Source organism: Oryzias latipes, chromosome 6 (assembly GCF_053564925.1).
Source record: "Oryzias latipes strain Hd-rR chromosome 6, Olatipes_Hd-rR_3.1".
Taxonomy (NCBI): domain Eukaryota; kingdom Metazoa; phylum Chordata; class Actinopteri; order Beloniformes; family Adrianichthyidae; genus Oryzias; species Oryzias latipes.
This window is the reverse complement of record NC_136242.1, coordinates 28,022,277-28,045,666: the sequence shown is the minus strand read 5'-3', so window position 1 is coordinate 28,045,666 and position 23,390 is coordinate 28,022,277. Positions and strand designations below refer to the sequence as shown.

At 38.8% G+C, this 23,390-nt stretch overlaps 2 protein-coding genes across 3 annotated transcripts in view; one reads left to right on the top strand and one right to left on the bottom strand.

Annotated features, from left to right (window-relative positions):
* Positions 1–9,659, bottom strand: part of nlrc5 (NLR family, CARD domain containing 5) — a 31,887-nt gene extending 22,228 nt beyond the window's left edge. The window contains exons 1-10 of the mRNA XM_011476349.4: positions 9,528–9,659; positions 8,583–8,923; positions 7,017–7,073; positions 5,373–5,558; positions 4,394–4,548; positions 3,807–3,938; positions 3,357–3,672; positions 2,595–3,060; positions 2,311–2,476; positions 1,649–1,779 (exon numbers count right to left, since the gene is read on the bottom strand). Of these exons, the coding sequence (XP_011474651.1) occupies positions 1,649–1,779; positions 2,311–2,476; positions 2,595–3,060; positions 3,357–3,672; positions 3,807–3,938; positions 4,394–4,548; positions 5,373–5,558; positions 7,017–7,073; positions 8,583–8,907 (1,934 nt within the window). The 5' untranslated portion in view covers positions 8,908–8,923; positions 9,528–9,659. The remainder of the gene's footprint in view (positions 1–1,648; positions 1,780–2,310; positions 2,477–2,594; positions 3,061–3,356; positions 3,673–3,806; positions 3,939–4,393; positions 4,549–5,372; positions 5,559–7,016; positions 7,074–8,582; positions 8,924–9,527) is intronic.
* A 2,336-nt stretch (positions 9,660–11,995) lies between these two features.
* Positions 11,996–22,496, top strand: mmyhl2 (myosin heavy chain larval type 2). 2 transcript variants are annotated; one of them, NM_001161758.1, is given in 41 exon segments: positions 12,048–12,084; positions 12,287–12,329; positions 12,999–13,220; positions 13,295–13,438; positions 13,537–13,693; positions 13,779–13,806; positions 13,888–13,993; positions 14,075–14,167; positions 14,259–14,322; positions 14,400–14,498; positions 14,585–14,688; positions 14,805–14,943; positions 15,043–15,161; positions 15,270–15,419; positions 15,515–15,685; positions 15,774–16,077; positions 16,214–16,278; positions 16,368–16,455; positions 16,536–16,653; positions 16,743–16,866; positions 17,012–17,148; positions 17,232–17,487; positions 17,568–17,810; positions 17,897–18,073; positions 18,153–18,298; positions 18,400–18,490; positions 18,577–18,966; positions 19,061–19,187; positions 19,282–19,400; positions 19,488–19,684; positions 19,855–20,038; positions 20,132–20,297; positions 20,386–20,510; positions 20,619–20,927; positions 21,020–21,223; positions 21,319–21,444; positions 21,524–21,694; positions 21,776–21,880; positions 21,975–22,070; positions 22,163–22,294; positions 22,395–22,493. In NM_001161758.1, coding segments are annotated over 39 exon segments (5,802 nt in total). In that variant the 5' UTR covers positions 12,048–12,084; positions 12,287–12,329; positions 12,999–13,013; the 3' UTR covers positions 22,416–22,493.
* The last annotated feature ends 894 nt before the right edge of the window (positions 22,497–23,390 follow it).

The window sequence follows — 23,390 nt, the reverse complement described above, 5'->3', positions numbered from 1 at the left end:
AAAGAACAGATCTTTTTATTTTTTATTTTTACATGACTGTATCTGGTGAATGTTCTGTTTGCTGCTATCAGATGAAAATAATGATGTGGTCGCAAATAGGTGTACTTTCTCATATAATCACACGTTTGCTGTAACTTTAAATCAAAGAAACAAATAAAGGTAATGTAATTGCCATAAAATCGCTTCAAATTATTTGTGATTTTTCTGCTACATGTGTTAAAGTTTTACAAAAGTGTATAACAAAACCTAAAAAAATTATACAGTTTCTTGACATGTATAAAATCAGCAAGCTGCAGGATCCTGAATGTCTCACAAACATGTCGAGTTTAGAGTCAATCTTCACACAGACAGGGTGCCGTCGAGGGTATAAAATAAGATTTTTATGGAAGGGGAGCAATCACAGTAGTGATAATGGCTGCTAAAGTTGTTGGAGTCTCCTAAATGTTCCCATACACTGTGAGCTCAAGGACCACTATTTAAATTATTTGTTTGCAACACATCCTCTTAACTGTGACACAAAGGCATGTTAAAAAGCAAGCATTCATTTTAAGAGGTCCAATAATTGCATTTCTCAAATGACAAAAAGTCCAATAATATTTATATCGGTTCCAAGAATCAACTTCTTTTGAACAAATATCAAATCAAGCTTAGTAAGGTAAAATGAGGGTCAGGCTAGTATTACAGGGAAAGTGTTGATGCAAGAATATCTTGGTGAGTAACAGTGGTCACCATCTGGCACAGTATGTCATGTACAGTGACAAGTCACACTTAATGCTCTTATGTAACCAGATGCTCTGCCTTGTGCCAACCTCAGTGTCTTTTGAATCTCCTTTTAGGGCTGAGGTCAAAATATTTCTGTGTCAGCTCACGTTGCTTCCACAGCTTTACTTTGGGAACAGGGCAATAACTCTGCACGATTGATTTATTTGATAATGTTATACATGGATTAATCAATGTGATGACAGCTGGGAAGATATTTTATGTAAAATCTCCATGAGCATGAATGTAATGCTTAAATGTAGATATTGTGAAGTATCAGCTAGATGTTTTTTCCAGCGGCAAGTGGCACTACCAGTACTCTATTTTGGTATCTGTTCCCATGCTTTGCCAGAGTCTTTTTTGCCTAAAGAGACAGAGCTATATGATTGCCATTCTGAGAACCAGAACAGGTTGTACAGTGCAAAAGGGCATAAGAGGTGTGAACATATCGGGTCTCAGTCGGCGAAGGCCAGAAATATAAGGAAAGGCACTGGTATTTATCACTTGTGAAACATTTGCTCCACATACTGTATGGTAAGCATTTATCTGCCTTAATAAAGAACAACATAAAACTAATTAACAGAAATGTTAAAATATTGTGTAGCAACCCCTAGTAAAAATAACAATAAGGGAAAAGGCAATCTTACAAAAAAGTTGGTGTTATTTCTTAAAACTACAACTAAATCAATGTGTGGCACTAGCAGTAACTTTCATATATTTACAGTTATAAGAGTAAAAATGAACTCACTATAAGTTCTGAAAAGGTCGGAAAATATATTTGCAGACAAGAGATAATCCCTTTAAATATAAATGCAATCAAAAGAGATCCACCTACATTATCAGAGAATATATGCCCCCCTAAAAGATCCACTTGTCGTATCTTTCTTACCTCTTTTTCAGCTGTGCATCACTAACTTTATGACTTGTCATGATTCTAAGAGCAGCCAAGAACTCCTGCACAGTCAAATGAATGAAACTGTAAGCGTTAACTAGTGTTCCATCGTGACATCTGAGCTCAACCTGACAAGACAAAAAATTTGCAAAATCACTTTTAAAAGAAGTGTAATACAAAGTGAAGCCTATTGATGTCCGGTTATGGACGTGATGAATAAAAACAAAGCAATAAATTGACATTCTTCAACATCTGTGACAGTGGAATTAGACGCGATAAAGCTGAGCTGACAGCTGAAAGTTGCAGCAGCTGTCAAGTCTTTCATTCAGCAGACTGCTTGTAGAACTGTGGGTCATTCAAAAACCTTTAAATTGGTAGGATACGACGAGCTCTATTTAATTTTAATTTCATTCATTTTAATTTCCCCTATCCCTTTGCTTTAATACAAAAAACAAAACAAAACAAAACTTTCTCTATGCCTGTATATATAAAATGATGCAATGCCAATATTTAACTACTACTTTCAGTTTTTTACTCTGTGTTTTCACAAATAACACATTTATTTTTCTGATGGCTGTTGAACACCAAAACATAATAATCAACTTTATTAGAAAAAACACATGACATTCCAGTTTTAAATACAAAACCCTTTGTCTGACCTGTGAAAAAAGGCCACTCTTGACTAATAACTGTAAAATAGTCTCTGGAACATCTTCTTTCATAAAGAGGATCTTGCCTTCCTCTACGCCTTTCCAAGCCACTTGACTCAGCTCCCAGAGTTCAGATGGATACTGAACAAAGGTGGATAGCATACTGTCAGTATTACTAGAAAAAAGAAAGAAAGAAAAAAGATTTGCATGCAGATTTTAACTGGATTTTTTGCAGCTTAAGACTCAAGGCAAAGCCTAACAACTGAAGTAAACTCCAGTCAACTTGGTCTTACCTCAAAGAAGATCTAGCAGCCTTTGGCCTGTTATCTCCGCCTCCCTGATCAGGGAGACGGCTGAGAAAAGCTGCCACAGCAGTAAGGTAGACCTGGGTGAGAGTGCTGGGAACTCGGGCTGAAGATGCAGAAAAGTTAAACTCGCCATTTGCCGTCCTCATTGTCAGGTCCTGACTTCCTTCTCTTTCTCCACTGTGTTGAGCATTTTCAGTTTCATTTTCTTCTCTATCTGTCCCTTTGTCTTTTTCAACAACCTGCGTATCCATCTCTTTGGTTTGCGGTGTTTTTTTTGTAGATTTTCCTCTTTGTTCATCTTCTGCTGACCTATAACTGGCATTTCTGTCTTTGAGCAGTAAATGCTTCAGACAGATGCAGCAGATGTTACAGAGGGCTGGGAGAGATGACATTGCAAGGAGATGTTGACTGGAGAGAAGAAGTTTGGTTGCCTCAACTCCAATGGCTCTGTCTGCCCGTTGGAAGAAGTACAAAAACAAGATAAAGACAACAGATATGTATCATTTACAATAAATAAGCAGTAGTATCCTTACTTGTATCTGTATTTTTTAATTTACCTCTACAATGATAGGTTTAAAAACTAAAACTAAAAATAAAATAAGTGACATCAAAATTCAAAAAGCACAGGTTTGGCAAAATACCAGAAGTTAAGGTAAGCTGTAGTATTTAATGCATAACCGTTGTAAGGAACTCAATATGAAAAAGCTCCTGCATTTAAAAATGAAAACATTAAACAATAGGATTTACCTTCAACCCCAAAGAAGTGGTGCACATACTCCTTGATTTCATTTTGATCCCACTCAAGCAGCTCTCCAACCTTGTCTGACAAGTTGTAGAAATCTACAATGTCCCGTGCACGACAAGTCACCACCACGGTGCTTCCTGGAAGAAGCTGCCGAGTCAACAACCCTGAGATCAGGTCAGCAACTGGCAGAGGTTCCTCTAAGTTTAACACATCACGTGGCATTCGGTGTTTTTTGATTTTCCAAAGAAATTCATCGTAGCCATCCAACACCCAACAGCTCTTCTCCGGATTGGAAAGAAGGCAGTCCACAATGGCTTTCTACTCAGAGACAAAGAACATAGGACACAGAAAAAATTTGATCTAACAGTGACTATGTGTGCGGATTTTTGTTTCTGTCATATTATTGCCTTTCACATGTTTTACATCAGAATTAAGTACTGTGGCATGCAAACCTCTGCATTGCTGCCTCGATTTGAAGGGAGGTAGTGCTGAAATAGCAGCTCAGACAGTGACAGGGAGCGGGACAGCTGGTTCAGCTGACGAAATTCCAAAAAAACTAACAAGTAGGATGCTGGGAATGGGCCCTGCATATGAAAGCAAAACAGAACTATTGTGTTAAAATCAGTTTATCTATAATTTGAGTCAAAAGAAATTACAATCATCTAAAAAAAATGGAACCACTTTTTATCACAATTCAGTCAGACCAAAACAAGGTGAATTCTTCAAGAAAGATTGTTTCACAATTACATGAATGCTTAAAAGCAATCTAACGCATAACAGAAGAGCTCTTTTAAACTACCGTAACAGTTACTTAAAGCACAATTAAGTGTTTTTCAACACACAACACAAAAAGTCTAATGTGCTTTACAAAATGAATTGGTGATCATAAATACAAATTCTTTTCTGTAACTTCTTCTCCTCAGAAAGTAACAAGATAAAAAGGAACTACATTACTTTTTGTTTACTTCTGCTGTCAAAAAAAAAAAAAAAAATAGGACTTTATGTTAAAAGTTAAATAAAACAACAACATAGGACTTACCAGACCATTTGCCCACTGTTGTCCTAAACAAGACATTAAAAGAGTTTTTCCTGAGCCAGCCTGGCCAACAAGAAATGTCACTTTTCCTTTACATCCTCGTAAGAAGGTTTCCATAGTCACTTTGGACTCCGAAAACCCATAATCTCCATCAGGCTCTAATTGGGGGGAAAACATTGGTCTGAACTTAAATTGATTTTAAAACATTAAAAAACAGGTGTCTAAGAATGTTTCGTGTATAAACTTGTATATAGGGGAAGACGTATTTAAACTCTTTTCAATTAAATGTCCCCTTTTATGAAACAACATCAAAACATATTAAAGGACCTATGTCATGCGAAGTCAACTAGTTAAGATTTTAAGTGTATTATAATGTTAATTCTTTACAAAGAAAAACACCCCAAAGTGGTATTTTGATCCATTAATGAATCACTGGGTATTACTCTAAAAACCAGCCATTCCCAATCCACAAAAGCAAGTGGATTCTCACATTGAGACGTAGATAAGTGAGTAACAGCCCCTTCCAGGAAGAGTCTGTGCTGCCAGCTCCGCCCCCGGGCAAGCACACACACATCCACTTTCTCCACGGAGCTAGCAGTGATCGCCAAAATGCTTCAGTAAGGCTCCACAACATCCATCTGCACATCCATCTTTGCAAAAGTTCGGATGTTGTTTGTTTTTGTGGGCGAGACGCAGACACTGCAGAGGACGGCTCTAGATTGACATCATGAAATGGGCGGCACCCACACGGAGTGAAAGGCGGTGCCTCAGAGATCGAGTCGTCTTATTTCTGGGTAGCAAAATTGACTGCCAAAAAAACTAATGTTTCACTTAAAAAATCGTTATTTTGTGTGCCAAGGGTAGTATTTTATCACACTGTATATATGGATATAGTTTACTCTGAAAGGTTTAAGAAAAGCATGATATAGGCCCTTTAAATATTTCTGTTTGTCTAAAGAAGGAAAAGGAAGTGCCCTCTGACCTGCAGAGTTGAACCCTCTGTCTGCTGAAGCAGGGGTCTGATCAGGTCGGTCCCTGCCCCTGTTTACATTTCTGAAGTTGACCCACACTCTGTCCAGCTCCACAGCCTTCACCAGGCGGTCTGTCAGTCTTTTCCAGCGACTTAGCAGTAAATTCCTCCCTTCTAAAACATACTCTTCCCAGTAATCTGCAGTCAAAAACAGTATTTAAGGGATGCAGACTCCATAAATGATTGCTCTGGAATAAAAACAACATTTTTTTAATCTTTTCAGCAAAATGAAAAACAAAACATCAGATTTAAGAATGGCTATTTTGACAAATATAATGACTGGGTAATAGCTGTTTTTTTCTCAATAAAAGTCTTTCGGCGTTTTGGGACCAGTGGGTACTTCCCATCTGGAATGCAAGAGGGAAGGGGTCACTTAGTTCAATTCTCAAATACAGTCAAGGGTTTACATTCTGTCACGCTAGCGTGTAAACCCTTGCCCCTCACACCCCCAACCTAACATTACCGGTGCAACAAAAATGGAAAGCAATATTGGAGCTATCCAGCCATGCAGCCAGGACTCAGAGGAAAACAAAGACGCACATGAATCTAGTCATCCCGCCCAGCAAATTTTCTACATAACAAATACACCTTCCCCAACATTTTTCTGTCTGCACCTGATTTACAAAGATCTTAATAAAGAAATACTCAGAAATTGAATTTTGAGCTTAATATATGTCCTCCATCATCAGAAAAATGACACAAAAACATGTTAAAAACACCAAAAACACAATTTGGTGGGTCTTTAATGTTCCACCTCTTTTCACCTATATTCTCATTACAGAACCCGCAGAAACAGCAAAGGACATGACTGGAACAAGATGTTACCAACTGTCTGAAAGTACCAAGCTGATACCAGAATAGTGTTATGATCTGCTGGACATCTACCTGAAAATCATCTTTATTCAATTTTTAGAGAATCCTACAAGCAAAATCCTTACTATGTCATGGGATCACCAGTGTCCCCTATTGTGACCAATTTCAACACATGCAACATCCCTGTCCGTACTGTGAAGCCTAAAAATTTGCTCTGTGAATTGTGTGCTGGCCAATGGCATCTATCAAAAGCTAAGAAAACAAACACTGGACTAAACCTGAGGAGGCCTTTCATCAGCCCTGATCTAAATCAAGACAGACAGAGCTACTCAAGAGTAGTGGGCCAAAGTACCTGTTGACAAATGCAGGTGTCTCATTGACAGTTACAGAAATTATTAGACTGCAAAAATTGTCTCAAAAGATTGTATAACCAAATATATTAGGTAAATGTATGATTATTTCGTATTGTTGTTTTTAGAAATTTTCTATAATTATTCTTTTTTATTGGTTAATTTCATGCAGGTCATTTTGTCTTGAAGTTGACCATGGCATCCGAACTTAGTGTTTTCTTTCTTAAAACATATTGCTACTGATCTTAGGTGCTTCAGTCTGATGAGGCGACTTAAAAGGCAACTTTAAAGTTTAAAGTGATCAATGTGTTCAATTATTTAATTAACAGAGGAGTAATGGTCCTTTTATTGATGTGTGTAACTCTATTTACACTTGTTAGAATCAGTGTTTTTAGTACAGTAAATGCAGTAGAATATATTTTGTGGGATTTACCAATCCGTGGGCGTTTGATGGGCTCCTCCTCTGTAGATAGTGCTCCGTCACAACCACCTTCAGTGCAGAGAAACACTTGTATGTCAGATCTTGCTGCAAAGTGTGCAAACATCATTTTACCTGTGTTTTTGGCTACTTGTTCTAAGGTATTACGCCAACAGGTTTCTGCACAGATGTGTTTAACCAGGACAAAAGTCATTGAATTTGTGTTTTTGAAAATAGATTTTAAAACAGGAAAAATGATGAGCAATCACACATAATTCACCACCAGAAAAACCACACAGACAGGAAAACGTTGCCTAATCTCGATGACATTTTACATTTACGGTAACCAGTAAGGTGACTTCTTTTTTTTTACCATGCCATACAAATGAAGAACATAAAAACAAGTTAAGCACTGTAAAAACTGTTTTACTTGACAAAACAAATGCTTTGAAAACATACATATTATTATCAATAATATGTAAGTAATTTGATCAAAGCAAATTAATTCATAGGTAGCCTAAATATACAATGGTAATCTAACAAAAAAATTAAGTTAGCTTGTGTGAACCTATTTTAATACTCTGTTGTTTCAAGATTTGCTGCATGTCCTCATAGAGAGAGTAACTGACAGTTTAACCCAAGTCAGTGGAATTGTCTGTTATATTTTAGTCTTTGGCTTTAGCATACCTGCACAAAAAGGCTTGCTAATGTACTGTGTTAATGGCGTTGACAGAATTACTGCAATGCAGTCTATTTGATTTTTTACTGTGTTCACAAAAATAGAGAATACAAAAAACCCTACTGAGATAAGATTTTTTTGCTTAGCGGTGTCCAATTCCCTTCCTCAGAGGCCAGTGCCTTAAATATTTTAAGATATCGATGCCCCATCCACTGCTGAAAAAAGTGTTTTCCACCAATAAGAGGCAGAAAAGTGAGGGTATATATTTGAGGATTCTATTGATCAGAGCAAAAAAAAAACCTTATTGAGAGAATTAAAAATGGTAAATGGTATATACTTATTTAGAGCTTTACTACTAGCCCAAAGCACTTTACAGCCACAGTCCCATTCAGCCACATACTCTACTACCCAACATTGATGCCAACCCATAACCTCCAGGAGCAATAGGGGGTTCGGTGTCTTTGAAACATGGACAGGCAAGGCGAGAATCAAACCTGCTATCTTCTGATCAGCTCTACCTCTGCATTATGGCCGAAGTTAGCCAGTTAGCCAAGTATCTTTTAGAGTGTAAACTGTGTTTAGAATGTATAATAATCGTGATGTTTAATCAAAAAATATTTTCTCAATTGTTTCGTTTATTTAATCAGCAAAGTAGGATGATTTGGCAGATGTCCAGCTTGATGCTAGACTGTGACTGTGTCTGACATCAAACAAGCAACCAGCAACCTGTACCAAACTGCCCAGCCATTACTGTTTTTTAGTAACAGACTTTATTTAAAACTTTACTAAATAAAGTCTTAACTAATCATAGAGGTCCACAAAAATTGTTTGGCTATACAAATGAAACAAGTGTCACACATTTGCTGAAGCAGTGGAGAAAGACCATATCTGTTCATACTCACTGCATGCCACTGACATGAGCCTGGCCTCCAGATGCATGGGTATGTCTTCACACAACATGCAAACACTCTGCAGAAAGTTGCGACACTTTGCAGCATTGGCTGACCTGTAGTAATCCAACAATGCTTTAACAAGGTCTGCTGAAGACCCTGCATTGGAGCTGGAGGAGGCTTGCTTGTTTTGCCATCCATCGTCATTTACCATCCTTTGATAAAGCAACATTATGACAGATTGTGACTGATTGCTCAAAATGTGACACAACTTTGAAGATTCCTGGGCCAAGACAGCGTTCACATCTTTATCTTGAAGGTTAGACTCATCATCCATGGTCAGACTCCATCAGCTGAAACGCATAAAGCATGAATAAACACTTCAACGCTGATCCCATTGTCTACAGACATGATGAACTGGGTACTTTTACTTTCAGCTGCAGTAAAATGAGGTGCTACGTAAAAATGGGCGAAGATGGAACGTGTTTCATTTTGAAACAGTGCCTGTATTTGCCATCCAAAATTGATAGTAGACCACCATGATTATAAGAAATTTGTTTTCAATGTATTAAACTCTTGGTCTCCAGAAACAAATGATTTAGGCTTTATTAGGTACAAATATGTGTGTATAAAGCACAAGTTAATCTTTGTTATGTTGACTTCTCAGACAGACTCCATATCTTGAAGCTTTATAGTTAAACACAGCATTTGTCCGGTTGATAACGCTGTTTTTGCTGCGCTCTTTGTCTATCGCTCTCACACTCCGTGTCCTTATATAACTTTTGACCGAGGCCGCTTAAGGTAACGCGTCCTCGGCGTCATTCATGCCCATAGATCATAACGCTCTGAAGTGGCATGTGGACGCACATTATTAAACCCAAAAGGAACGCTAAGCGCTATTTGTTTACTTTAACAAAGATAGCTGCAAATATAAATGAAGAAAACAATAATAATTACCGTCAGTGTTTCTTGACGCGGACTGCCAGCCGGAGTCGGTTCGGTACTTTCTTCCAAAAGCGAAACTTATCTCTAGTTGTTCATTCATTGTTTCGGTTTCGCTTCTGGTTGCTCCAAATCAACTGACCAGTCACAAGATGTGTGATAAATGTGAAGGCTTCTGGTCATTTTGATTTATTTTTTTAAATTACATTTTTAATATTTTTTTATATGTAAAGTAACACATATAAGGGATGCTGTGATCGAGTTCAGCTGAACCGACGTCAGAGTTATCCTATGCACTTTGACATTGGGAGTGGGGTCATCTAGACCCCACAAGACAAACTTTTTTCTTCAATGATTTGTGATCTTCACTGGTGTCCATGGATTACATGAAATTCTCTCCACCTTTATCCACCTTTGTCATGGTAGGGAGAACACATCAATGGTCATCTTGACCCCATTGGATAGCACAAGGGTACGGATTTTGCAACCAAACTTAGATTCCATCTTTTGTGACTTGCAAGTTTACCTCAGCATAAATATGATAATTTGGAATGGTACTTCCATTCACAAGCTCCATTCATACATATTCACTAACTGATAGTGAGAGAGCTGTCATGCAAAGTGCCAGTCAGGAGCATTGGGGGATTCAATGTCTTGCCCAAGGACACTTGGACACATGGGCAGGCAAAACGGGAACCGAATCTGTGACCTTCTGATCAAAGGTTGACCACTCCACGTCTGCACCTCTGCAGAGCATTTGCTAAATGGGTTCTTTAAATACATGCACCATAGAAGCATCCAGCCCAAACAGAAAATCTGACCATGTTTCCAAACAGATCATATGGCAGTGTTTTGGTCTGTTCTTTTGAGAGTTTGACACATTAATAGAAAAGTCATTAGTAGAAAAAAGACATCTGAAATTAGTTTAATTAGAAAATCTCCATAGCAGACATGCTTTAAAACCAATTAATAAAATAAAAAAAGCAAACCCAAATTTATATTTTCAGTCTAATTGCTTGCATATATTCTAACACTTATAAAAATATACCCACAAATTTACAGAATACATGCGTGGGCGTGGAAATGAAGAAGGCAAAACTGTGACGTTTTTAGAAAAAGAGCAGATAATAAAACCAACAAATAAAAATCACAATAATGGCAGAAGCTGAGCACTGCTGAAGAGATGTTGGCACTGAAGTAAATACAAGTACAGTTGTTAATGGCAGAGCTTAAGATTTTCTGTGACAAACACAGACAGAAATAGAAACAGACCTAAAGACCAAATTGAGATGCTTCAAACACATTTAAAGGAGGGATAGTGGATGCCAAACATGGACTTGTCTGGCAGGGGGAGGGAAGATTTATGGACGTGATAAAAGAAAACATGCAGTTGGTATATTAAGAAAAAAATGCAGAGGACAGGGTAAAATAGGAACACCTAAATTATAGTGCTGAGCTCTGAAAAAAAAAAGGTTCAAGTAGCACATATGAGGTACTTCTAAAAGCATTTATATTATGTTTAAGTTCTGCTCTTTCCACCATATGAGGTCAAGATTAGTGGCCTTACACTCTTCAATGACATCTTTACTTGTTCCAATATCACATAGCAGTCTGGAAATCTCCTTCAATTACATGAATGAGTATGGCAGTCCCCAACTTCTGCCTCGCAGAAGGTCAAATAGGTTCTGTTGAATAAATTATCTTTTAAAAAGGCCAAATTGCATATTCTGATATTCAATTCCCTTCTTCATCCTTTCAAAATGATAGAACTGCCAAGAATTTTAGATGAGAGATATTCAATTTAAGTCATTACAACTATCATGTTGTATAAATGTGAAGCTTAACTTCACCATGGATTATTTCTGGACTGTATTTAAGATGCACAAGTCTATCATGCTTGAGAGTCCTTGCTGCATAACTTTGATTTAATTATGAGCTATAAACAGGTTCAAGTTGAGGAGTCAAGAGCAAGCAACATTTAGAATCCTAAAAAAGTAAAAAAAAAAACTTGCAACATAACAACTGTGACTTTAATATACAAAGAAACTGATCCATGTGGTTTGTGTGTTTCCTTAAAGAGATAAAATGATTCACAGGGTTGAAACAGATGGGGGTGTTTTGAATCAAGTCCCAGGGGAGATACTTTTTAACTTTCCTTTTTAAAAAAAGTTAAAAATAGCTTTTAGTGTTCCATTAAAAATATAAGAAAGAAAACAGTGGAACCCCCCTCCCCCCCTGAGAAATGGTAAAAGTTAAAAACATAAAAAAGGGACATTGTGGAGCAAAGTTCTGCCAAATCTTTCTGAAAAACACAAAAAACAAGAAGAAAAACAAAATTCAATATTTTTTTTGCTGTTTTAGAACTTTTTTAAATGATTGACAATGAATGAATAGCTGTTCATATTGGACAGGGATTTTCCTAAATTTAGTGCCATAAATCAGCTGTCACGCTTGCCTTACTTGGCTTGATGGCCTGCCCAAATCTTTGCCCTGTAAGCAAGGCAGATTGTATATAAGAAGGCTCAGAGAAGATTCAGAGTGTGGTTGAAGAGCAAGGAAGTTTCTGCTGCTGGTAAGCCAGATACTATGTTCATGCCATCTTGTGAGCTTACTGAAGATAAAATGATAATTAAACCAAACATAGAAAAATGCCACAATTATTAACTTTTGAGAGTAAATTGAAATAAAATATTTTTTAAATGTATAATTTAGGATGTCTTTGTAAACATTTATTGTATTGTTTAGTTTATCTTTGATTTTATTCTTTTTTTCAGGTTTGTTGAGCATCAGTTTCTTTTTACATAAGGAACACCAAATGTGAGTAGAAATAAAAAAATAAATCATCAAATAATAATTACGTGTTTTCAAAAAGATGTGGTTGTTTTTAACTTGAGTCAAGCATAATTAACATGAAAGTATATTATGCTCCAATGAAGAAAATGTTTTAAACATGAAATAGACAAGGTATAGATTTTCTAACAGAAACATGGCTCAGTTGTTGACCTAAAAGTGATCTAGAAATGTGTCAGAAATAAGACAATATTACTCCATTTAGAAACGTATGTCTGCTATTGTTTAAAAAGACTTACTGTGTGTGAGGATAAACTAAAGCTAATGACTTTTTAAGACAAATACATAAAAAATTAGTTTTCTAGAGGAATATTTTTATGCTCAATTGATAATAACCCCCATATGAATTGGAATTTACATTACTAGACTTTGACTTTTTAAATCTTATATTGTCAGTTGTCGAGGGCTTAGGCCAGTATTTCACTGTTTATTATATGTATGATATGTTTATTCCAAAAAGACACTATAGGAACTGGCATCAAATGGCAAAGGTCAAATTTATCAAATGTACACAAAGCAAACACTCAGTTACATGAAGTTTTATTAGCAAAAATCAAATGCTCAAAACGTCAGTATTATACACAAAAATTGTCCTAAAAAATGTGAGCAGGACTGAACTTATTTCTTCTCTTACAGAAAAAATCTGCCACCATGAGCACAGACGCGGAGATGGCCGTTTACGGCAAGGCTGCCATTTACCTCCGTAAGCCTGAGAAGGAAAGAATTGAGGCTCAAAACAAACCGTTTGATGCCAAGAGTGCCTGCTATGTACCTGATGTCAAGGAGCTGTACTTGAAGGCAACCATCATCAAGAAAGACGGTGGCAAAGTTACTGTCAAACTCTTGGATAGTAATGAGGTTTGTAGGGCTAAGTCACATTTAGAAGGTGGTGAGGAAGGCTGAATTGTAACAAGAATGTTTTTCTGTTGCAGGAAAGAACAGTAAAGGAAGATGAGGTCTCTCCAATGAACCCTCCAAAGTTCGATAAAATTGAGGACATGGCCATGATGACCCACCTCAATGAAGCCTCTGTGCTGTATAACCTCAAAGAGCGTTATGCAGCATGGATGATCTACGTAAGACACCTGCACTTGAAACGAATCAAGTAACAATGAGACTTCCTACTTATGCAGAAATATAATAAGTTTTCTATGAAAACATTTGTCCCTTTCAGACCTATTCTGGGTTGTTCTGTGCCACCGTGAACCCTTACAAGTGGCTCCCAGTGTACGACTCTGAAGTTGTATCTGCCTACAGAGGCAAGAAGCGTATGGAGGCTCCTCCCCACATCTTCTCTGTCTCTGACAACGCTTTTCAGTTCATGCTTACTGGTATGCTACCCACAAAGTATTTGTTTATGAATGGATTGATTTGGACTCATCCAGACACTCATTATTTTTCATTTACCTTGAACAGATAGGGAGAACCAGTCTGTGTTGATCACGTAAGTATTACACTCACTGACTTTTTTTTATCTGCAAAGTTTACTTTATTTACATACTTATATGACTCTGTCTGTACTCAGTGGAGAATCTGGTGCTGGAAAGACTGTAAACACCAAGCGTGTCATTCAGTACTTTGCAACTATCTCCACTGGAGCTGAAAAGAAGCAACAGTCTGGAAAAATGCAGGTGAAATATAGAAACACAACATATAAACACACATGCAAAATTAAAAGTCCTTTTATTGACACGTTAAAAACTGTAATGCAGGGCTCTCTGGAGGATCAGATTATTGCAGCCAATCCTTTGTTGGAGGCTTATGGTAATGCCAAAACCGTGAGAAATGACAACTCCTCTCGTTTTGTAAGTATGGAACCATGGCTAAGTTAAATTTCAATCTTAGAAAACCCTCACCCATGTGGATTTAGCATAACTGTACCTCTCCTCCATACAGGGTAAATTCATCAGAATTCACTTCGGCGCAACTGGCAAGCTGGCTAGTGCTGACATTGAGACATGTAAGTACGACGCTGAATCTATTCAACTTGATCTGATGGCAAAAACATATATTTAGACTAACTTATAACATACACAGATCTGCTGGAGAAGTCAAGAGTGACTTTCCAGCTTGAGCTGGAGAGAGGCTACCACATCTTCTACCAGATGATGACAAATCACAAGCCTGAGCTGATTGGTAAAAAGAAAAAGCTGCTGCAATGTTTTTAGACAAAAACTGTGTGTTTTTTTAACATAGAATTTAACATGTCATTTAATTTTCAGAAATGTCCCTTCTCACAACCAACCCCTACGACTTCCCCATGTGCAGCATGGGTCAGATCACTGTGGCCAGTATTGACGACAAAGTCGAGCTGGAAGCCACTGATGTGGGTGGACTTTATTTTTTTCTTTTTGTATTTTTTTACATGCTACTAAAAGAAACTTAACAATTTGTGCTTTGAAAACTAATATGTTTAATACAGACTCCATTATTGTATTACAGAATGCCATTGACATCCTGGGTTTCACTAATGAGGAGAAAATGAGCATCTACAAAATGACAGGTGCAGTACTTCACCATGGTAACATGAAGTTCAAGCAGAAACAACGTGAGGAGCAGGCTGAACCTGACGGCAACGAGGGTGAGGTTGACTATAAACTAAAAACCTTTACATTTACTGTGAAATTACTGTTACAAGTTGCATATATTCCTTATTATTGACATCTATTTCTGTTTACAGATGCTGACAAGGTTGCTTACTTGCTGGGCCTGAACTCTGCTGACATGCTTAAGGCCCTGTGCTATCCCAGAGTCAAGGTCGGAAATGAGTATGTCACCAAGGGACAAACAGTTCCTCAGGTAAAAACAGAAAAAAAAATAGGTGACATGGTGATAGACAAGATCTCAATCAATTTATCAAGTTGAACTTTATGACACTAATTGAGTTTGACTCATATTACTATTCAGGTGCTGAACTCTGTCACTGCCCTGGCCAAGTCCATCTATGAAAGGATGTTCTTGTGGATGGTCGTCCGTATTAACCAGATGTTGGACACCAAGCAGCAAAGGAACCACTTCATTGGTGTCTTGGACATTGCTGGATTTGAAATCTTTGACGTAGGCCTTCATCCAAAAACTCCATTATTCTACTTCTTTGAATTGACTGTCATTTGACATGAATCTAACCGGTTTGATGACTTGTGTGTTTGCAGTTCAACACACTGGAGCAGCTGTGTATCAACTTCACCAATGAGAAACTGCAACAGTTTTTCAACCACCACATGTTCGTCCTGGAACAAGAGGAGTACAAGAAGGAGGGTATTATCTGGGAGTTCATTGACTTCGGTATGGACTTGGCTGCCTGTATTGAGCTGATTGAGAAGGTAAACATTAGGCTAAGCATCTTGTTTTCAAACTGTTGTTTCAATGTCGTTACTTATACCCTGTGTCTTTTCTTTATCTTTAACAAAGCCCATGGGTATCTTCTCCATCCTGGAAGAGGAGTGCATGTTCCCCAAGGCAACAGACACATCCTTCAAGAACAAGCTGTATGACCAGCATCTTGGCAAAAGTAAAGCTTTTGAGAAGCCAAAGCCTGCCAAGGGCAAGGCTGAGGCCCACTTCTCCCTGGTGCACTACGCTGGCACTGTGGACTACAACATCACTGGCTGGCTGGACAAGAACAAGGACCCACTGAATGAGTCTGTGGTGCAGCTGTACCAGAAATCCTCATGCAAACTTCTGGCTCTCCTGTATCCTCCTGCTCCAGCTGAGGGTAAGCTTTTTCAAACAAATATACCGGTACTATAGCTAAAAACTTTTATTTTTATATACTTTTTATGACTGAAATAAAATTCAAGTCATTGTTTTAAGAAAAAAGACTTAATTTAAAAATGTCTTCAAAAACATAGACACTACCAAGAAGGGAGGCAAGAAGAAGGGTGGTTCCATGCAGACTGTGTCCTCCCAGTTCAGGGTAAGCTTTGGATTAAACATAAAATGTCTGCTGATGCTTATGATGAAACATTGTATTTGTAAGAAACATTTTCTACTGTAAACCTACAGGAGAACTTGGGCAAGCTGATGACCAACTTGAGGAGCACCCATCCTCACTTTGTGCGTTGCCTGATTCCCAATGAGTCAAAGACTCCAGGTACACATTTGTGTTTTTTTTCTAGCAATTTGTTTGAGTTGTTGTGCTGGGTAGATTACAGTGAAAACTATATTTTACAGGTCTGATGGAGAACTTCCTGGTCATCCACCAGCTCAGGTGTAACGGTGTGCTAGAGGGTATCAGAATCTGCAGGAAGGGTTTCCCCAGCAGAATCCTCTATGGTGACTTCAAACAGAGGTACTATTGTTGTGCCAATAAAGTTATTATATTAAAAACAAAAAGATGACAAAAAAGGTTTTTTAAATCATGTGCCTTTTTTTTGTTAGATACAAAGTACTGAATGCCAGTGTCATCCCTGAGGGACAGTTCATTGACAACAAGAAGGCCTCAGAGAAACTGCTTGGATCAATTGATGTTAACCATGATGAATACAAATTTGGCCACACCAAGGTTAGTGTCAATATTTTTTGTCAAAGCTTACAGTTACTTTTACTTTTATTTAGCCATACAGATGTGTTTAGAGTTTTCTTTTTGAGCCATTACTAATGTTCAATGAGATTTACATGAATAAAAAATGTTTCAATTCTCTATACAGGTATTCTTCAAGGCTGGTCTGCTGGGTACCCTTGAGGAGATGAGAGATGAGAAGTTGGCAACACTGGTAACAATGACTCAGGCTGCTTGCCGTGGCTTCCTCATGAGAAAGGAGTTTGTTAAGATGATGGAAAGGAGGCATGTCAAACTCAAATAATTTGAAAATAGGCAAAGGAGCTTCAGGGGAATTACTGTTTTAACAGAAACCTTGTCCCCTACAGGGAAGCTATCTACACCATCCAGTACAATGTCCGTTCATTCATGAATGTTAAACACTGGCCATGGATGAAGGTGTACTACAAGATCAAGCCTCTGCTCAAGAGCGCCGAGACTGAGAAGGAGCTGGCCCAGATGAAGGAGAACTACGACAAGATGACATCCGACTTGGCTGCTGCATTGGCCAAGAAGAAGGAACTGGAGGAGAAGATGGTCTCTCTTCTGCAGGAAAAGAATGATCTGCAGCTGCAAGTGGCATCAGTAAGTAGCAGTAGGTTAAATATGTAGTTACTCAATTGTGTTTCCAATGTTAATATTTACACAATTCTTAAAAAAAATAGGAATCTGAGAATCTATCAGATGCTGAAGAGAGATGTGAGGGACTGATCAAGAGCAAGATTCAGCTGGAAGCCAAGCTCAAAGAGATAACCGAGAGGCTGGAAGATGAAGAGGAGATCAATGCTGAGCTCACTGCCAAGAAAAGGAAGCTGGAGGATGAATGCTCAGAGCTCAAAAAGGACATTGATGACTTGGAGCTGACCTTGGCCAAAGTAGAAAAGGAGAAACATGCCACTGAGAACAAGGTTTGCAGTCTTTACTGTTCCACCAAACACACATTCATGGGAAATGGTAGAGTCATGTCATACAAACATCTGTCCTTCAAATGCAGGTGAAGAACCTGACTGAGGAGATGGCATCCCAAGATGAGAGCATTGCCAAACTGACAAAGGAGAAGAAAGCTCTCCAAGAGGCTCATCAGCAGACCCTTGATGACCTGCAGGCAGAGGAAGACAAAGTCAACACTCTGACCAAGTCCAAGACTAAGCTGGAGCAGCAAGTGGATGATGTAAGCTGCAAATGGAACATGAACTTGAAAAACAAGATTCTTTTTGAACAATAAACTAACCTAAAGGTTACAATTTCAGCTTGAAGGTTCTCTGGAACAAGAGAAGAAGCTTCGCATGGACCTTGAGAGAGCCAAGAGAAAGCTAGAGGGAGATCTGAAATTGGCCCAGGAATCCATCATGGATCTGGAGAATGACAAGCAGCAGTCTGACGAGAAACTGAAGAAGTAAATGGACAGCTCTGTTATTTTTGTTTGTGTGTTCTTATTTAATTATCAGTATAACAGTTAAGACACAGAAAGTCTTACCATGAATGTTATTTCAACAGGAAAGACTTTGAAATCAGCCAGCTCCTCAGCAAGATTGAAGATGAGCAGTCTTTGGGCGCTCAGCTTCAGAAGAAGATCAAGGAGCTCCAGGTGACTGATTCATTTGAATTCCTCAAAATGTGTCCCTTATTTTATCTTTACAATTTAATGGAATACATCATTTTCACATCCACCAGGCCCGTATTGAGGAGCTTGAGGAAGAGATTGAGGCTGAGCGTGCTGCTCGGGCCAAGGTTGAGAAGCAGAGGGCTGATCTCTCCAGGGAACTGGAGGAGATCAGTGAGAGGCTGGAGGAAGCTGGAGGTGCCACTGCTGCTCAAATAGAGATGAACAAGAAGCGCGAGGCTGAGTTCCAGAAGCTTCGTCGTGATCTTGAGGAGGCCACTCTGCAGCATGAAGCCACCGCTGCAGCTCTGCGCAAGAAGCAGGCGGACAGTGTTGCTGAGCTGGGCGAGCAGATCGACAACCTGCAGCGCGTCAAGCAGAAGCTCGAGAAGGAAAAGAGCGAATACAAGATGGAGATCGATGACCTCAGCAGCAACATGGAGGCTGTTGCTAAAGCCAAGGTACACCATGACCTTATTTGAGCCTTAGAGTCTAAAACAAGTCTTTAATTGGTTTAGATACAGTTGTAACAAGTCTGTTTCTTTTCCATGTTAGGGCAATCTTGAAAAGATGTGCCGTACTCTTGAGGACCAACTCAGTGAACTGAAGACCAAGAATGATGAGAACCTTCGTCAGATCAATGACTTGAGTGCGCAGAAAGCCCGCCTGCTCACTGAAAATGGTAAGTGACTGAATAGATTTGACCTACAATACAGACTCATTGCAGGGAGATGAAAAGGACACAAACTAATCTCCAATGTTTAATTTACCACCAGGTGAATTTGGCCGTCAACTTGAGGAGAAGGAAGCCCTTGTTTCTCAGCTGACCAGAGGGAAACAGGCTTTCACCCAGCAGATTGATGAGCTGAAGAGACAGATTGAAGAGGAGGTCAAGGTAAGAAACCTCCCACTTTCAGAGGCCACTCTTACCACTCATTTTTGCCTTCATCATTTGAATCCTTAATCCTTTTGTTCAAACCAGGCCAAGAATGCCCTTGCACATGCAGTGCAATCTGCACGCCATGACTGTGATCTGCTCAGGGAGCAGTTTGAGGAGGAGCAAGAGGCTAAGGCTGAGTTGCAGAGAGGAATGTCCAAGGCTAACAGTGAGGTGGCTCAGTGGAGAACTAAATATGAAACTGATGCCATCCAGCGTACAGAGGAGCTTGAAGAATCCAAGTAAGTAACAGTCAGACAGATGGAATAGTTTTTGGAATTATTTAATAATAAATAAAACAATCTTCTTACATGTAATAACACACAGTTAAATTTGTGCATAAATGTATTAAGATGGTATTTGAGCTTAAACGTTTATAATGAGAAAATCCCTTCCTTGACTTTTCAAAAAGGAAAAAGTTGGCTCAACGTCTCCAGGAGGCCGAAGAACAGATTGAGGCAGTGAACTCCAAGTGTGCATCCTTGGAGAAGACCAAACAGAGGCTCCACAGTGAAGTAGAAGACCTTATGATTGATGTGGAGAGGGCAAATGCTCTTGCTGGTAACCTTGACAAGAAGCAGAGGAACTTCGATAAGGTCATTTCTTTCACCTTGAACAAAGTCAAATCCAGAAAGTTTTCCTCCCTGTGTCGACGAATAACCCTTTTCAATATAAATTTGTGATTTTAGGTGTTGGCTGAGTGGAAACAGAAGTATGAGGAATCTCAGGCAGAGCTTGAGGGTGCTCAGAAGGAGGCTCGTTCTCTCAGCACTGAACTTTTCAAGATGAAGAACTCTTATGAGGAGGCTCTGGATCAGCTGGAGACCATGAAGCGTGAAAACAAGAACCTTCAGCGTAAGCTCCTTAAATACTGATAAAACATTTTTTATTGTTCATTACTTTAAATCCTGAAAACTCAATGTTGTTAAACTTTTGTCTGCAGAGGAGATCTCAGATCTGACTGAACAGATTGGGGAAACTGGCAAGAGCATCCACGAGCTGGAAAAGGCCAAGAAGCAAGTGGAGACTGAGAAGTCTGAGATCCAGACTGCTCTTGAGGAAGCTGAGGTACATTCACATTTGGAAAGGGCTTTTGAAAGGAAGCTTCCAGTCATAAGCTACTACCAAAACGTGACAGCTATAAGGTACCAATCGATCTGTTTTGAACATTGTTAGGGAACTCTGGAGCACGAAGAGTCCAAGATCCTGCGTGTGCAGCTGGAGCTGAACCAGATCAAGGGTGAAGTGGACAGGAAGATTGCAGAGAAAGATGAAGAGATTGAGCAGATTAAGAGGAACAGCCAGAGGGTGATCGAATCCATGCAGGGCACTCTTGATGCTGAAGTCAGGAGCAGGAATGATGCCCTGAGAGTCAAGAAGAAGATGGAGGGAGACCTGAACGAGATGGAGATTCAGCTGAGCCATGCCAATCGCCAGGCTGCTGAGGCACAGAAGCAGCTGAGAAATGTTCAGGCTCAACTGAAGGTACGGAAAGATAAAACTTCCACATCAAGCATTGATGTAGTTTAGAAGTGTATTATAGAGGTTGTCAATGGTTTCTTTCTTTTTTGCTCCAGGATGCTCAACTGCACCTTGATGATGCTGTGAGAGCCCAAGAGGACCTGAAGGAGCAAGCTGCTATGGTGGAACGCAGAAACGGTCTCATGGTTGCTGAAATTGAGGAGCTGAGAGCTGCTCTGGAACAGACAGAGAGAAGCCGCAAAATCGCTGAGCAGGAATTGGTTGATGCCAGTGAGCGTGTTGGACTTCTGCACTCCCAGGTAAAAATGATTGATACTTTACCTTTTCAAAGTATGTATGTTCATTTGGGAAACTCGTTCATTTCGGAAATGTTCACTAAATGCCATTCTTTCAGAACACAAGCCTTCTGAACACCAAGAAGAAGCTTGAATCAGACCTGGTCCAGGTCCAGGGAGAAGTGGATGATGCTGTCCAGGAAGCAAGAAATGCAGAGGACAAGGCAAAGAAGGCCATCACTGATGTGGGTGTATACCTCCTGTGTTTGCTTTACACTACAACATACAGGGTCGTATTTTTAACATGCATCTTAAATGTTATAGGCTGCTATGATGGCTGAGGAGCTCAAAAAGGAGCAGGACACCAGTGCTCATCTGGAGAGGATGAAGAAGAACCTAGAGGTTGCTGTGAAAGATCTGCAGCATCGTCTGGATGAAGCTGAGAACCTGGCCATGAAGGGTGGCAAGAAGCAGCTCCAGAAACTCGAGTCTAGGGTAAAAATCCAAAGCAATATTTTTATTCACAAAACTCCTTAAATGCACACACAATGTTAAGTCTAAAATATATGTTTCTAGGTGCGTGAGCTGGAGGCTGAGATTGAGAATGAGCAGAGACGTGGTGCAGATGCTGTTAAGGGCGTTCGCAAGTATGAGAGGAGAGTGAAAGAGCTCTCCTATCAGGTACAAGAACATGAAAACTTACTTAGGGTTTTTCAAAATTGTTGTTAAAAAATTACAAGAACAAATGTATTTTATCCTTTATTTTATATAACAGACTGAGGAGGACAAGAAAAACATCAACAGGCTGCAGGATCTGGTTGACAAGTTGCAGCTCAAGGTGAAGGCCTACAAGAGGCATTCTGAGGAAGCGGTAAGTGAAAAAACAAAAAACAAATTTTTTGTCGATCTATTACTTCAGTTGTTATGTCAAGAATAAAATACCCTTTTTTCTTTTAAATCAAGGAGGAGCAGGCCAATGTTCATCTGTCCAAGTGCAGAAAACTCCAGCATGAGCTGGAGGAGGCTGAGGAGCGTGCTGACATTGCTGAGTCTCAGGTCAACAAGATGAGGGCAAAGAGCCGTGACTCTGGCAAGGTAAACATTTTGTTCTATGTTCGACAAAGTGTGCTTACCTTTTGTTTATAAAGTTCAACTATGAAAACAAACTCAAATATAATTTTTTTATTTTTTACAGGGAAAAGAAGCTGCTGAATAAGGCATATTGTCTCCTATAATGTTGAATCATAAAATATGGTTTAACCTGTGTTAAAACAATAAAACTTTTCTTGCTTGTAAAGTTTTCTGTTTTTTCTTTAACACTGACAATCTAAATACACGAAATTGGGAGAACAATAATTAAGAAAACATTTGAATGAGGAAACTTAATATGAACAAAGCCACATTAAATCTCTGACTTACAACCTAGACCCCACAACATAATGTTGTTTGAAATTAATGCAGGTTTCCTCTATGAACTCGAAACTTGGTCAAAATGGGAAAACAATTGGAAATACAGAAGATAAATTATGTCACAAAAAGTGATATAATAAATAAAAATTGATACGCACCTTCAACAGAATCCAAAACATGCAAAATAACTGAGCACGCTCAGTGACGAATGTGAAGAATGTCTTGAGGAGACTGCAAGAAGGAGGCTGTGTCACGTGCATCCAGACAACTTTGTTGGCCTCACAATGAAAAAGCAAGATCTTAAAAAGTAAATTTTGGATGCTACTGCATCTAAATAGCAAATTGTTTCTCAGCAAAGTAACTCCAGTTTTAAATTTGTGTTAAAATACAGCAATACAGTTTATATTTTTTTCTCAGCTGCCTGCAAACATTAAAAATACGGTAAGTTTAATGAAATTTCATGAAATTGATGAAAATGGTTGATGACTGCTGCTGGAGAATGTGGTTCAAAAAGTTAAAGTTAAACATATAAAGTTAAACATATTTCTGTTTATTAACGTTGATGTTTTAATATGCAATTAAAACAAAAGGAAATATGGATCAAAGTCAGACCTGTGCAATATAAATTTATTTTTGAAACAGATTCATGTATTCAAAACATCACAAGCAATAACCACTGACAACTCTGTACATTTTATCTCTTTGAACAATCACCAAACATTATGGTTGTCTGTCACAGAGCAAAGGTGTGATGGAATTGTTTTTCAATCATGTTCAGTAA

Bases quoted from the DNA above. Each gene is read 5' to 3' on its own strand.
- mmyhl2 (XM_023955372.2), top strand. From the start codon at position 13,014: ATGAGCACAGACGCGGAGATGGCCGTTTACGGCAAGGCTGCCATTTAC. The intron at 14,689-14,804 runs GTGGGTGGACTT...ATTGTATTACAG, and splicing joins TCGAGCTGGAAGCCACTGAT to AATGCCATTGACATCCTGGG. The intron at 21,445-21,523 runs GTGGGTGTATAC...TAAATGTTATAG, and splicing joins CAAAGAAGGCCATCACTGAT to GCTGCTATGATGGCTGAGGA.